Genomic DNA, 14,591 nt, shown 5'->3' on the forward strand with positions numbered 1-14,591 from the left:
TAGTTGGCGGCGAGTGGGGGCTACTCTTCTTTGCGGTGCGTGGGCTTCTCACTGCAGTGGCTTCTCCTGTTGCGGAGCACAGGCTCCAGGCGCGCAGGCTTCAGTAGTTGCAGCACGCGGGCCCCAGAGCATGTGGTCTTCAACGGTTGTGGCACATGAGCTCAGTAGTTGCACCTTGTGGGCTCTAGAGCGTGGGATCAGTAGTTGTGGCGCACAGGCTTAGCTGCCCCGCAGCATGTGGGATCTTCCTGGACCAGGGATCGAACCCGTGTCCCCTGCACTGGCAAGCAGATTCTTAACCACTGGACCACCAGGGAAATCCGAAACAATTTTCTTAGATTGTATTGAGACAGCTGTCACATCAGTGTGCATTTTAAAAAAAACATCAAGATTGGTGAATTTTTGTGTAGCCATTTTAATATTGAAGATGGAAGAAAAAAAGCAACATTTTTGGCATATTACGCTTTATTATTTCAAGAAAGGTAAAAACACAACTGAAACGCAAAAAAAAGATTTGTGCAGCGTATGGAGAAGGTGCCGTGACTGATCGAATGTGTCAAAAGTGGTTTGCGAAGTTTCATGCTGGAGATTTCTCGCTGGACGATGCTCCACAGTCGGGTAGACCAGTTGAAGTTGACAGAGATCAAATCGAGACATTAACTGAGAACAGTCAATGTTATACCATACGGGAGATAGCTGACATACTCAAAATATCCAAATCAAGCGTTGAAAATCATTTGCACCAGCTTGGTTATGTGAATCGCTTTGATGTTTGGGTTCCACATAAATTAAGTGAAAAAAACCTTCTTGACTGTATTTCCACATGTGATTCTCTACTGAAACGTGAGGAAAACGTTCCGTTTTTAAAACAAATCGTGATGGGTGATGAAAAGTGGACACTGTACAATAATGTGGAACAGAAGAGATTGTGGCGCAAGTGAAATGAACCACCACCAACCACACCAAAGGCCAGTCTTCATCCAAAGAAGGTGATGTTGTGTATGTGGTGGGATTGGAAGGGAGTCCTCCATTATGAGCTCCTTCAGGAAAATCAAACGATTAATTCCAACATATACTGCTCCCAATTAGATCAAATGAAAGCAGCACTTGACGAAAAGCATCCGGAAAACAGACAGAAAATGCATAATCTTCCATCAGGATAACGCAAGACCGCATGTTTCTTTGATGACCAGGCAAAAACTATTACAACTTGGCTGGGAAGTTCTGAGTCATCCGCTCTCTTCAGACATTGCACCTGTGGATTTCCATTTATTTTGGTCTTTACAAAATTCTCTTAATGGAAAAAATTTCAATTCCCTGGAAGGCTGTAAAAGGCACCTGGAACAGTTCTTTGCTCAAAAAGATAAAAAGTTTTGGGAAGATGGAATTATAAAGTTGCCTGAAAAATGGCAGAAGGTAGTGGAACAAAACGGTGAATAACGTTGCTCAATAAAGTTCTTGGTGAAAATTAAAAACGTGCTTTTATTTTTACTTAAAAACCAAAGGAACTTTTTGGCCAACTATATATAAGTGAATCATTTTGCTGTACACCTGAAACTAACAGAACATTGTTTTTTTTGTTTTGTTTTGTTTTTTAACTAATTTATTTTGGCTGCATTGGGTATTCATTGCTGCATGCGGGTTTTCTCTGGTTGCGTCGAGTGGGGGCCACTCTTTGTTGCAGTGAGCGGGCTTCTCATTGCGGTGGCTTCTCTTGTTGTGGAGCACGGGCTCTAGGTGCATGGGCTTCAGTAGTTGCAGCACGTGGGCTCCGTAGTTGTGGCTCAGGGACTCTAGAGCACAGGCTCAGCCATTGTGGCGCACGGGCTTAGTTGCTCCGCAGCATGTGGGATCTTCCCGGACCAGGGCTCGAACCCGTGTCCCCTGCATTGGTAGGTGGATTCTTAACCACTGCGCCACCAGGGAAGTCCAGAACACTGTTAATCAACTATACTCCAGTATAAAATAAAAATTAAAAAAAGAAAACAAAACTCAAACAGAACAAAAAAAACACAATAGAAAGGCAGGCTTCTTCTCTTGGGAGATGCAAAACCTCATTTCTCAAATTCCAAATCTAAGGTCCTAAAACTTCTAATTGTGAATTTATGGGAATATAAATTCAATCAGTCTCTTGATATGGCAAAAATTCCACATACAGGATTGCCCTATAAAAAGGGATTTTATCATCAATAGGATAACTAATAGAAAAATAAAACTTAAATATCCAAACTTATGCAATTTCCTTGCATCTATCATAGTAAAAGTTTACATAGTACCTTTTCTCCCTTTACAAAACTCTCTCTCTCTCATGCCTACTAGCCTGAAATAAGCAATAGCTTTATCTGCTGTATGTGTGTGTTAGTTCATGGTCTATTCCCTCACCCCTGCTTGCTGTCTTGCCATGTGCTAAGCTCTTGGTCTTCTGTCAATACAACAGGAAGCTAATGGACAGAGTAAAGCCTTGCTGGCTGAAATGATCTGCTCATGCAGCTTGGATTACAAAGTTCAAATAAGGAGGGATACCATGAGGCAAATCCATTCTGAGTTCGGTAGTGAGAACTACCTTAAAACACATGCTCGGATCTATTCTATGACTGAGTTGGAGAGTGAAGCTCAGGCAGTAAGGAGTACCTGTATTTAACAGACTAAGGAATACCATTCTGCAAAATGCCCATAACTGATCCCTGGAAGGAAAGGGGAAATTAGGCAGCAAAACCCTCCCTTGTCTCTCACGCCAGAGACGTGAGACATTTGGATGTCCCCTCATGCTTCTAGCACCATCACCACTGTACCTTTGGGGGAAGAGGGAAGCACTGTGGCCCATGTGCATTACAGAGACACTGCAGCCACTTAGCCAACTGTATTTACATGCATTTTCTTTCTTTCCACATCATTTAGATATTTTCATATTGATAAAGAATTTAATAGAATTAAAAATATCTCTCAAGGCAAAAGAAATTGAGAAAAACTATCAAACAAAACAACCCCAGGCTAAATGATCAAATTCACACACAACTACAGGGGCATCTGATAAGTCACCACCCTTCAAAGCTACATAAAAGTGAGTCACTTACAGAGTTATTCTGCATCCTCATTTCATAGGCTGCTTGTCTCGGATTATGGGCTACTTGAGATCCTGGTGAGTTTCTTGAACCAAGGGCATGAGGGGTTAATATTCCACCAGGAGAGAAAGATGGTTGATCTCTCTAACATACATGGAAATAAATGAATGTAGAAATTAAAATTAAATCACAACACAGTTAGATGACAGGAAGAAAAGAGGGCAACAGAAAGAGTCCCCACCGTAAGCACTTAAAAGACGAAATGGATTTCTGTTAACATGACAGGGTTGTCTACACTTTGATATAATGGTAACTTACCCTGTAAACAACCGTTTGTAATAGTAACTCTGCTCTAAAAGTACATATAATTCACTGTTCTGGTATATACACGTGGAGTTTGAGAATGCCCGTCACTTGCAGTTCCACTCTGTGGAACTGTTCAAGTCTCATTAGGCTGTTCTACTACATTTACTTACAATTTCTGAACACATTCAAGACGTAATTATAGGCAAATAAAAATAACAAATAATAAATAACTATAACATTTACCTTAACGGTAAAAAAAATAAGTCAAGAGTTTGACTTCTACTCAGGAAATACAGCTTTTATTTACCCTTCACCTTGCTAGAATTTAACTCTTTATTGCCAATTAATTACAGCTATACTATAGCTATAGCTATACTAGGTGACGGTTGTGGCTGACTGATAAACAGATGTTTTAAAAACAGACATTGACTGAAAGGAAATAATAATATATGGTACAAACTATTATATATAAAATAAATAAGCTACAAGGATATAATGTACAACACAGGGAATATGGCCAATATTTTATAATAACTGTAAATAGAATATAACCTTTAAAAAGTGTGAATCACTATTATATATACTATACTGTACATAATATACTCTAATCACCTGATTATATAATATTATACATCAAATATACCTCGATTTTTTTAATTAATTAAAAAAAGGAAAAAAAATAAAGTAGAAACCAAATATGCTCCTCCCAATCTAAGTGGTTTGCAACTACCTGCAACAATAAATTACTCTACTCCCTTCTAGGTTCCTGAAATTGCTCAAATCCAATAAAATATGATAATAAGAGGCAGTCCCTCAACTCCATGAATTTAAAATCCAGGAAGGAAGACAACATTCACCAGAGATAAAGGAAAGGACTGCTCAACCTGGACCACAAGCAGAGGCAGCAAGGGAGGCCGTGGAGAAGGCAAGGTGTGCGGGGCTTGGAGTAGGAATCTTCTGGAGCAGCCAAAGGGGGCCAAGGCTCTGGGTCAGGAGCAACATGGTGTATTTAGAGGACAGCAGGGGAAGGGCTGGCGGCCAGAATTCAACCAGGCCACGGTGCACTCTGCAAGGCAGACTGAGAGAGAACTGGATTCTGAGGGGACTAAGGAGTATGGTGACTTCCGAGCAGAGAAACAACAAAGCTATGGGTATCTTGTTCTAGGAAGATTAACCTGACAAAGATATAGACAGAGTATAGTGACTTGTAAGGGGAAACAAAGGGTTGACTGCTTTTATTACAAAAACAATATCTGATTATTGTAAAAAAAACCTCTTAAACAGCTAAATGCAACCTGCCCCCTCCTGCCCATCAAGTGTTTCCCTTCAGACTCCAGAGAGCTTAGAAAGGACTTCTTTAAAATCAATACCAGGCAGGAAGGCAGCTGGGTGGGCGCCACGTCCCTAACCAACTCCCAGCCCGTAAGGAATAAAGAGCTATTGTAATGAACATCTTCCTCCCAAATCGTAAACTGATACCATTGCCAGTCTTATGATATTAGCTAAAACTCACCTTCATTCTCTTTCTTTTTTCTTTCTGTCGTCTTCTAAAACTGTCCTAAAAGTATAAAATCCACATATTCTGTCAAATAATTACACAAAAATGTAAGAGTTAAACATTACCAGGAATGATTCGGGAGACAATTAAAGTTTTAAAGGAAGACCCCAGAAACCTAGGTACATAATTAAACCAGGCAATGGACTGTATGTTCAAAGTGCTGCTTATCAGAACTGCAGATGGATAGAGAGCATTCTAAATTGAGTTTAGATACAATTTAAAATGTTCCTCAAATTTTTTTTCAGGTAGTTTTTAACATCATTTCAGGAAAGAATGCAAGAGTCATGACAAGGACCCTTGGTTTTTCCCTGGAGTGAACAGGCTGCCAATAATGGAGAAGATACACATAAGTAAGAAAACAATTTTTTAAGCTGTAGCTGAAGATAGTTAATAATGAAGATGACAATTTTTAAAAATCAACACGACAATTTAATAATGGGCCTCTATTGCCTAAAAAGGGCTGGACAGTTTCTAGCACTGTCACATGTGTGGCACAAGTGGGTAAAGAGAGCAGTGGGGCTCTATGCAAACACTACCCACCAAGATTGCAATAAGTCGACCTAATGAAAGAAGGAAGAAAATTCAGATGTCTATACTGTTTATTCTGGGCCAGTTAAATTCACAGGAAAGTGTCCAGTCTGCCTTGATTCTTCCCTCCACTCATTTTCAAAATGTAGCCATAGTTTCAACTAGTGGCTCCCCCAAGTGAGCCACTCAAAGGCCCCCTTTCCCCAGAAAGCACTCCTCCCACGCCTGCATTTCTGTTGAGTGTCCAGGCACTGAAACGACAGCTAAGGTGACCACGGCAGGTACTATACTGTCACCCTACTCGCAGCACTTCCACCCACAACAGGACACCTAACGAGATGTGAGCTTTGTGCTTTCTGCAGGAGGGGCTGAATGCTGGATACATGGGGACCTACTCCTGAAAACCTCCTAAGACATGAACACCACCCACTTCTCTGATGAAGCTTTGCCCCTGTTGTTAAGGAAACGTCTCTTATCTGACCACGACTCCTCCTTCTGGAATGGTGCCCTCTGCACTGGGCTGCCAGGACACCACACTCACCTGGTTCTTTCACTCCTGCTGCTGCCTTCACTCAACAGCCTCCCAGCCCCCACGCTGTCCCTGTAACGCTGGTGCCCCTCCGGGCCCGATACTTGGACCTCCCCACTTCCTTGCGCTCACAGAAGGAATCCTCTCGTCTCATGACTCTCCAGCCAGAGCCTCTCCCAACTCAACACCCCCACCCTCACGTCTCAAGCTTGACGTGTCCAAAACAGAACCCCACCCCCAGCCCTGCACCTCCCAGTCTTCTCATCACAGCTGCTCAGACCAGACCGTCTTTCATCTGCTCAGAAAAAAATGCCTTAGAGTCATTCTTGACACCTTTCCTTCTCTCACACCTAGGATTTCATCCCCCATTGGTTCCTGCTTCAACATACGTTCAGAATCCAGCCACCTATTCTCACCTTCACTGCCACCATGCTGGCTCCCCTGGATTACTGCAAAGGAGCCTCTTAACTGGGCTCACTGCTTCTGCCTTTACCTCCATACAGCAGCCACAGTGACGGCTTTACAGTATGTGTCAGATCTTTGTCACTTTTATGCTTAAATGATGCAGACTGAAAGCTGAAGTCCTGTCAGTGACCTAGAGGGCTCTACCAGATCCATCGTCTTTCTGACCTCTTCTACTCGCTTCCCTTTGCTTCCTCTGCTCCCACCACAGTGGCTCCTGGCTCCTCGCTGTTCTAAACATCCTGCGTATGCTCCTGCCCTAGAGCCTTCGCACGGACTGTTCCCTGTCTGAAATGTTCTTTCCGCACACATCTGCCTGGCTCACTCCCTCACATCCTTCAGGTCTTTCCTCAAAGCCATCCGTCAGTGAGGCCTTCTCCAGCCACCTTTTCTAGGGTTGCAACCTCCCCAGGCACTTCCTGCCCTGCTTTAGTTTCCTTCATGGCACTTAGCACTCTCTAACACCCTGCACACTACACTTTGTTTTTGTGTTGATTGTCCATTTCCACCGGAAGAATGTTAGCTCCATGAGGTCAGAAATTTCGTCTGCTTTTTTGCTTCATTTTTTGTTGTATCAGTAACGCTCAGAATACTACCTGACACACGGTAAACAAGAAATATTTGCTGAATAAATGAACATTTGCAAGATGAAAGGCAAACATCAAAACTCATTAAATAAAAACTATACATTTCTGACCTAACTGTTCAATTTTAATAACAAATATTGATGTATTCCTATTCTACTATCTATTTTGCTATTTTTTTTTTTTTTTTTTTTTTTTTTTTTGATGACAACTTTTTTTTAATGAAACCTTCCTGCTCCAGCTTGGCATACTGAATTTGTCTGAAACTTCCCCTGGCAGGATTTGTACGATGAGCACCTACTCCTGACTTCTTGCTGGGCATACACAGAGGTGCCCGAAGAAGAAAATGAACCAAAGCCAGAGCCAAATGCTTTGAAAATCTCTTCTTATTGTTTCATTAGGTATGTTTAGACCCAATAAGATATGCAGTTGTTACATCTATTTTTTTTTGCGGTATGCGGGCCTCTCACTGTTGTGGCCTCTCCTGCTGCGGAGCACAGGCTCCTGACGCAGAGGCCCAGTGGCCGTGGCTCAAGGGCCCAGCCGCTCTGCAGCATGTGGGATCTTCCCGGACCAGGGCACGAACCCGTGTCCCCTGCATCGGCAGGCAGACTCTCAACGACTGTGCCACCAGGGAAGCCCCTATTTTGCTATTTTTAAGGGACGTGGCTGCGTAAGCAGAACAAGTCCACCTGGACGGACCTTACTGATCTTTAATCTTTTTGTGTGCTATGAATTCCTCTGGAAATCTGGCAAAAGCCGTGGACACACTTCCCTAGATACTTTTATATTGAATTCCCCAGATACTTCCCCACCAAGTGAGCCAGACACTTTTATATTGAATTTCCGAGGGTTCATTAATTTCCCCAATGCCCAACCATGCTAACAGACATCATATGATGTCAAGGACACCAAAAAAGATCCAAAGCTGTAAAACGCCCTCTCTGCCAGGCCAGCTGGAAACCACACGACATACTTAAATCTGAAGCACTTTGGAGTCTATCAAATCCTATACATCCAATTCTAATGCCAAATACCATCAATATTTAATAGTACAGAATCTGCTAAAGCCACCTCAAAGGACTTGTCTAACATGAGATTTTTACACCAAGTAGTACACAGTATATATAGCTTATTCCTTAAGCAAAATGGCAGCAGTTCAAGTGGAGCCACTGTAATTGTTGAAGACTTAGTTAAAAACGGCTGTTCTGGTAGACATTTGATATCCCAAAGTTAGTTATCTGAATTTTACATGTGAAGATTATCAAATACCAAAGGCTTTGAAAGAATGCCTACAGTCCACTCACTGTTACACAAAATGGTACCCAAAGTTCTAAAGAAGAGGCCCCTAACTACAGTACACAAAATTGAAGAGAACATAAAATCTTGTCAGAGACAATGACATGTTTGAACCTGTTAGGAAATCGTGAAGCAAGGTAGTGATATGTTGCTATTTGCTCACAAGAGCCATGTGACTTGTAGAAAACCAGTTTCTAAGCGTTCTCCTCCACTTGCTCTCTGCTCATTTTACCCACTGCTGGTCTCCCTGGCAACTCCCCACGGTCATCCTCCAGCCCACTCTGCCTCCAGGCTGCTGCCCCTCCAGCCCTCAGCTCCCGAGGGCATCTCAAGCCCTGGCTGAAGACTAGGGGCCTGTCCGTCCCGCTCTGACACCTCAGGCAGCAGGAAGGCTTCTCCTCTCTCTAGGGACCTCCTCCCCCGGCCCCGCCTTCTCCTTAAACGTCCACACTCCTCAAGGTTCCTGATGGAGGCACTTTCACTCTATATGAGCTTCCAGGGACATCAAGTTCACACTCATGATGGGAGGTATCTCCCACATGCCAATAGTTCTCAAATCTCCTTTCAAAAGACTTATGACCTGCGCTCTACATATATCCATCTAATTGGTTCACGGACTTTTCTCCTCTCAGGTGTCCTGTGGCCCCTCAAACTCAGTACCTCCAAAACGAAATTCACTTCTACCTTATCCCCACCCCATCCTGCTCTACGCCTGGGGCTTGCTACCTTGGTGAATGGCACCAGCAAATTCCCAACTACCCCAGCCAGAAACCTGGACTTCTCACCTAAGCACTCACCCTATCACAGGTAACTAATTCCCGGGTGCTTTGTGACTTTATTTCCTTCTTTTATGTCTACATTTCTTACACAGAGCTGCAACCACCTGCCTTGACTGATGTAATCCCACCCAGACCCCCGATACTCTGCCACCACAGTACAGAGTTCCTAGGTCCAGAGCATAAACAGTGCCTATAAAACACACTAGTTCAATTCCAGCATTCTTCTAGCTTTGGAACCCTCATTTCATGTCCTATTGATTGGACAGGTGTTTGGATTTATACCTTAATTAAGATTAAGAGAGAAGAAATTGCAATGCAACTCACACAGGGTGCAGTACATAGTTCCACACAGCAAGCATCACAGCCTTTATAAAATCATCAAAGCACTGACCACTCGTGATTACATTGGTGTTTGATACACTACAGTGATTTAACAGCGCACTCAAAGAGGTTAAAAGGACAATCACAGGATCATCACAGCCTATTAGAGACAGGAGCAATTTAGCTACTGCAATAGAAACACTTTACCTCATCATCCTTTCTCTTTTTAAAAATGCTATCCTCAACTTCACCAACTGCTAACATGATCATCTGTACTCTCTGCAGATTGACATAACCACTTTCTGTAAGGTAACCCTGTAAGTGATAAAATACATGTAAAATGATCTTCTTATAAAAGCAAATACTTCTGTTTTGAAATTATTCAAGAGTGAACTTACCCCAGTTTTGTGTACCACATTTTTGTATATGTTAACCAAGCGGTCAATTGCACCTTCCCTGCCACCAGGAAACAAACATCATGTGTTAGGACCAGCGTGCACTGTAAAGGCAAGAAGGCTAAGACAACAGTTTGAAGACCGACACAAACACACATACCTAATCTCTAAGGACGGCAGGTGAGGAAGGAAGTCATTTCCCACAAAGAAGCACATGAAGACCCAGTCATCAATGCTCCTCTCAACATCAAATGTGAATGGCAGGCTGGCCATGGTGAGCTCTCTTTCCAAATACTGCAACCAAGAAGGAACGTTGCCATTAAAGCCATGAAAAGGCACCCTGGTTTAGTGGCCCGATGCCAAGAGTCACTGCTACATACCTCACGAAGAACACTGAGGCGAAGGAAGATAAACTCTCCTTCTGCACAAGGAAGACTGTCCGCCAGTTCATCGTGCTGCAAGAAAGGGGATGAAGACTCAACACATCTACTCTGAACCCTGGAATTTTCTCCACCCACACAAACATTATGGCTTTTTCTAAAGCAAGACTCACTTTAATATTACAAGTATTAAATAAAAAAGAACTCACCAAACCATTTTAAAAATAAAAATTACCCCTAACCTCAATCAGACCTAGACCAGGGATTGGCCAACGTTTTTTGCGAAGGGCCAGACACTAAATATTTTAGCCTGGGGAGCGGGACGTATATGGTCTCTGCTGCATATTCTTTCATGTTTTGTTTTGTTTTTACAAGTCTTGAAAAAACGAAAAAAAACCCTCTTAGCTCATACGTCAAATCTGGAGAGCTGCAGTTTGCCAAACCCTGACCTTCACCCAACCAATATTAACATTTTAATGTATATGCCTCATCCTTCTCTGTGAATACGTATACTTCTTACCTGCTTTTTTCACTCAACATGTCTTTTAAAGAGGTACCATATTCTTAAAACAGAAACCCCTTTAAAGGAGAATGGATATAATCAAGGGAACCCAGAATATGTAGAAACTAGGAGTAACTTAAAAGTACCAAGGGGACTTCCCTGGTGGTCCAGTGGTAAAGAATCTGCCTCCCAATGCGGGGGACGCGGGTTCAATCCCTGGGCGGGAAACTAAGATCCCACATGCCGCAGAGAAACTGAGCCTGCGCGCCTCAACTAGAGAGCCTGCATGCTGCAAACCACAGAGCCCACATGCCACAACTACAGAGAAGCCCAAGTGCTGCAACGAAGAGCCCGCGCCGCAACAGAAAAATCCCGTGTGCCGCAACTAAGACCCGACACAGCCAAAAAATAAATAAATAAAATAATTTTTTTAACTAAATAAATAAAATAAAATACATATGCCGTTAAAGAAATACCAAGAAGTTTAACATACCTGATTTATAGTTCCTTTTAAGAAGAATAACCATTTGAGACAAATAACTTCTACAAACAAATCAAGTGCAATGGGCATTATTACCTATATGACCTCAGCCTCATGTAGATTATAAGCTGTGTTAGGAAAGTGGGGAGTAGAAAGGATGAGTTCATGCGTGGTTGTTAATTTGTGTTTACTTTAAAGAGCTTCGAAAGATACACCTCTATGAGGGGTAACGGAGCAGGTAGGTAAAAATCTAATCAACCACTGTCTTCTCTTTATCCATTTTTAAAATGAGGCAACCTAGATATACTTAATGCCATCGCACTGTACATTTAAACGTGGTTAAAAAGGTGTATTTTCTGTTGTGTTGATATATATCAATATTTTATCACAATAAAAAATAAAATTAAGAAATTTTAAATGAGGCTACTACCACCTCGAAGTTCTTACCTTTCCCTTCTTTTCTCTTGGCAAACCTTCACAGTCTTTGACCTCATGTCCGAACTGATTACAAAGACCACAGGGTTTGGGTTTGTTTGGTTTGAATTCTTCTCTGATAATGGTAAAGTTGGGCTCATGTGTAGCAAGGCCGAGCATAATGAGATCAGCTATCAATCAACAACAACGAAACAGCAAACAGTGAGCACCCTAGAAGACCCTTACCCCATAACCAAAGGCAAGACATTATCATAACACAAGACACCAACGCAAAGAAAAGCCCAAATGAGCACATAGAGGCAGCAAAGCCAAAAAGCCTAAAACTTCCTAGAGGCCAACAAGATCTCCTACAGAAATGTGGGCCTAGAATCTAACTACCACTCAGGAGTCGACACTTGGAAACATTCCATTTTAAAGATATGTGCGGCCATATTAAAAAGTTCAAAAAATGTAACAACAACAAAAAAATTCTAGATAGGTGAATGTTAATCACAGATTGAACAACAACTCTATACTAGTTCCCCCTCACACATAAAATAAGCAAGGCATTTTAGAATTTCCAGGCAACCACAAATAATCCATTACTACACACCAACCCATCAACTTGCTATGTTTAATCCAAGAGACTCAGATCCCAAAGAAGAAACTTACCATCTGCTCCACATAAGCAATGATGAGTGTTTGGGTCGTGGTTAGGCTGGGCTAGAGAGAAGGGAAATATATATTGAAGTAAATATATTTTATACTATAGGAATATCACATTTTACCAAATATTTTCTATACAATGGCTTGTCTTTTTTAAAATGGAACATATAATCAAATATTTAGAAGTGAATTTTACCTCTTTGTCTTCTAATGTAATCCATGATTTTATGTTCCCCTTCACCAGGAGCACTAGCATCAGATAAAATAACCTATAAAAAACAGTTTTTAACATTTGTAGCTCACCCCCAGTTTTCTAGCACAAAAATCAACAGAATTGAATGTCTTAAAATAAACTGGGATAATTCTATTAAGACAGTGTTATTAATTAGAAATTTTTCTTAATTAGGTGTGCATGTGTTAAACATCAAAATTATTTCATTGGTTAACTTACTACTTGGAATAGAAAAAAAATGAAATGTTTGTGTCAAACTTAGCCATTCGAAAAACAGATTCAGTTCACAAGTTTCTACTCTTCTCACTGCTACTCAAGTATACAGCATCGAACGATATAAGCCCTGAGAGTAATCAGTAAGAGATATCCATTAAATATAATGTACCATATCTAATTAATAGGGAAACAAGCTTATTATAATTTCTATTATATAAAAGTTTTGCTTAAATTCTCAGGAGAATTTTCTTTAGAGGCAGTCCCATGACTTTAATCTTGCTGTATTTTGATTTCTAATAACAGAAATGACTTTCATATATATGTATTTTAAATCATGAGTCCCATCTTATGGCTTCGCAGTGATGGTAAGAGTACAAAATTGGCACTGAGAGAAAATCAGCTGTCTCTAACTAGACCATGCAAGGCACCCCATTTCTAATAACCCTGGAAGCTTCTCCTTCCTCTAACAACCAACCAGTATTTTATGGGGGGAAAAGGACAAATAATATCAGTCGTATCAAAGGACAGCCTCAAATCGCCACCCTAATCTTTATTTTTTTTTTTTGCGGTACACGGGCCTCTCACTGTCGTGGCCTCTCCCGTTGCGGAGCACAGGCTCCGGACGCGCAGGCTCAGCAGCCATGGCTCACGGGCCCAGCCACTCTGCGCATGTGGGATCTTCCCGGACCGGGGCACGAACCCATGTCCCCTGCATCGGCAGGCGGACTCTCAACCACTGCGCCACCAGGGAAGCCCCACCCTAATCTTTTTAAAGTACGAAAATATGAAACTTACTGTCAAATTTTTCCACCCTGGGTCATTATTTAAACGATCAGCTATGTAATAGCGAAGGCATTTAGCAAGATTGTCCATGAACTCAGTTCCCTAAAATGATAGAAGGAAATAAATTAACCTATCATTTAAGAGTTAGCAATAACTAGCAAAGTATGAGACTACTTACTGGTGTAATGCAGTTGCTGTCAAATCTTTCCTTTATTTCTTCTGGAGGAAGAAAGCCACCTAGAGAAAAAGGGGCAATGCTTTGTTCTCCCCATAAACAGTGAGGTAACTATTCGATATTAGGCCAGAACAACAAAAACAATAAGTTGAAATACAAAAGAAGGAGAAGTATTGTCACCTGAGGAACAATGATCCCCCTTTCCGAAGAAAATAAGATTCCTCCCCTCAAATTTAAAGTAAGCTTTAACATGACTGTCAAACAATACATGGTACACAGAAGATACTATATTGTTACATAAAAATACAAAAATTATGACATTCTTCCTAATGCCCCTGGCAAAAGAACACACACACACACACACACACACACACACACACACACACACAGAGAGGTTAGGGGCTCTGATCCTACTAACAGTTCTGAAGATGAAGGGGCCTTAGAAAAACAAAGTTAAAATGCTGAATTTATCACAGCTTTGTATCACCTAGAGGGATTTAGAAATCCTATTTTTTCCTCTATATCACTGATTAGCTTTTTCTCAAGACACAAATATATTTTATAACATCTTCAAGAAAGAAGACATCTCTAAAAGCAAAGACAGCCTGTTATAAATATAAACAGGTTTTAGAGTATTAATTCCAAGCTGCAGCTAAAATACATACTTGCACACTTCCAGCAAATTAAAATAACATTAAGGCAGTGTAATTATAAGCCTCGGCCAACTACACTATGTCTCTTTTTCCACTTGCCAAATGCAACATCCTGAACCAATAACCGTGGCTTTCCTGGTCTATCATTTTGCCTCATGGAACAAAACACCAAACAAGCCACCCTGCCAGCACCGCCCTGCACTGCACCACACCCACAGGCATCTTGGAAGAAGCGGTCCCGGGGCGTCAGGGCCCTGGTCGTCCTC

At 41.6% G+C, this 14,591-nt stretch overlaps 1 protein-coding gene across 2 annotated transcripts in view; it reads right to left on the minus strand.

Moving 5' to 3' along the window:
* Positions 1 to 14,591, minus strand: part of XRN2 (5'-3' exoribonuclease 2) — a 79,519-nt gene that overhangs the window by 45,038 nt on the left and 19,890 nt on the right. For both annotated transcript variants that reach the window (XM_024750783.1, XM_024750784.1), the window contains exons 5-15: positions 13,676 to 13,734; positions 13,510 to 13,599; positions 12,463 to 12,535; positions 12,273 to 12,323; positions 11,634 to 11,791; positions 10,204 to 10,278; positions 9,984 to 10,117; positions 9,827 to 9,884; positions 9,636 to 9,743; positions 4,882 to 4,926; positions 3,075 to 3,206 (exon numbers count right to left, since the gene is read on the minus strand). In XM_024750783.1, coding sequence (XP_024606551.1) covers positions 3,075 to 3,206; positions 4,882 to 4,926; positions 9,636 to 9,743; positions 9,827 to 9,884; positions 9,984 to 10,117; positions 10,204 to 10,278; positions 11,634 to 11,791; positions 12,273 to 12,323; positions 12,463 to 12,535; positions 13,510 to 13,599; positions 13,676 to 13,734 — 983 coding nt within the window. The remainder of the gene's footprint in view (positions 1 to 3,074; positions 3,207 to 4,881; positions 4,927 to 9,635; positions 9,744 to 9,826; positions 9,885 to 9,983; positions 10,118 to 10,203; positions 10,279 to 11,633; positions 11,792 to 12,272; positions 12,324 to 12,462; positions 12,536 to 13,509; positions 13,600 to 13,675; positions 13,735 to 14,591) is intronic.

Source organism: Neophocaena asiaeorientalis, unplaced genomic scaffold, assembly GCF_003031525.2.
Source record: "Neophocaena asiaeorientalis asiaeorientalis breed wild unplaced genomic scaffold, Neophocaena_asiaeorientalis_V1.1 scaffold567, whole genome shotgun sequence".
In the NCBI taxonomy this organism is placed as follows: Eukaryota; Metazoa; Chordata; class Mammalia; order Artiodactyla; family Phocoenidae; genus Neophocaena; species Neophocaena asiaeorientalis.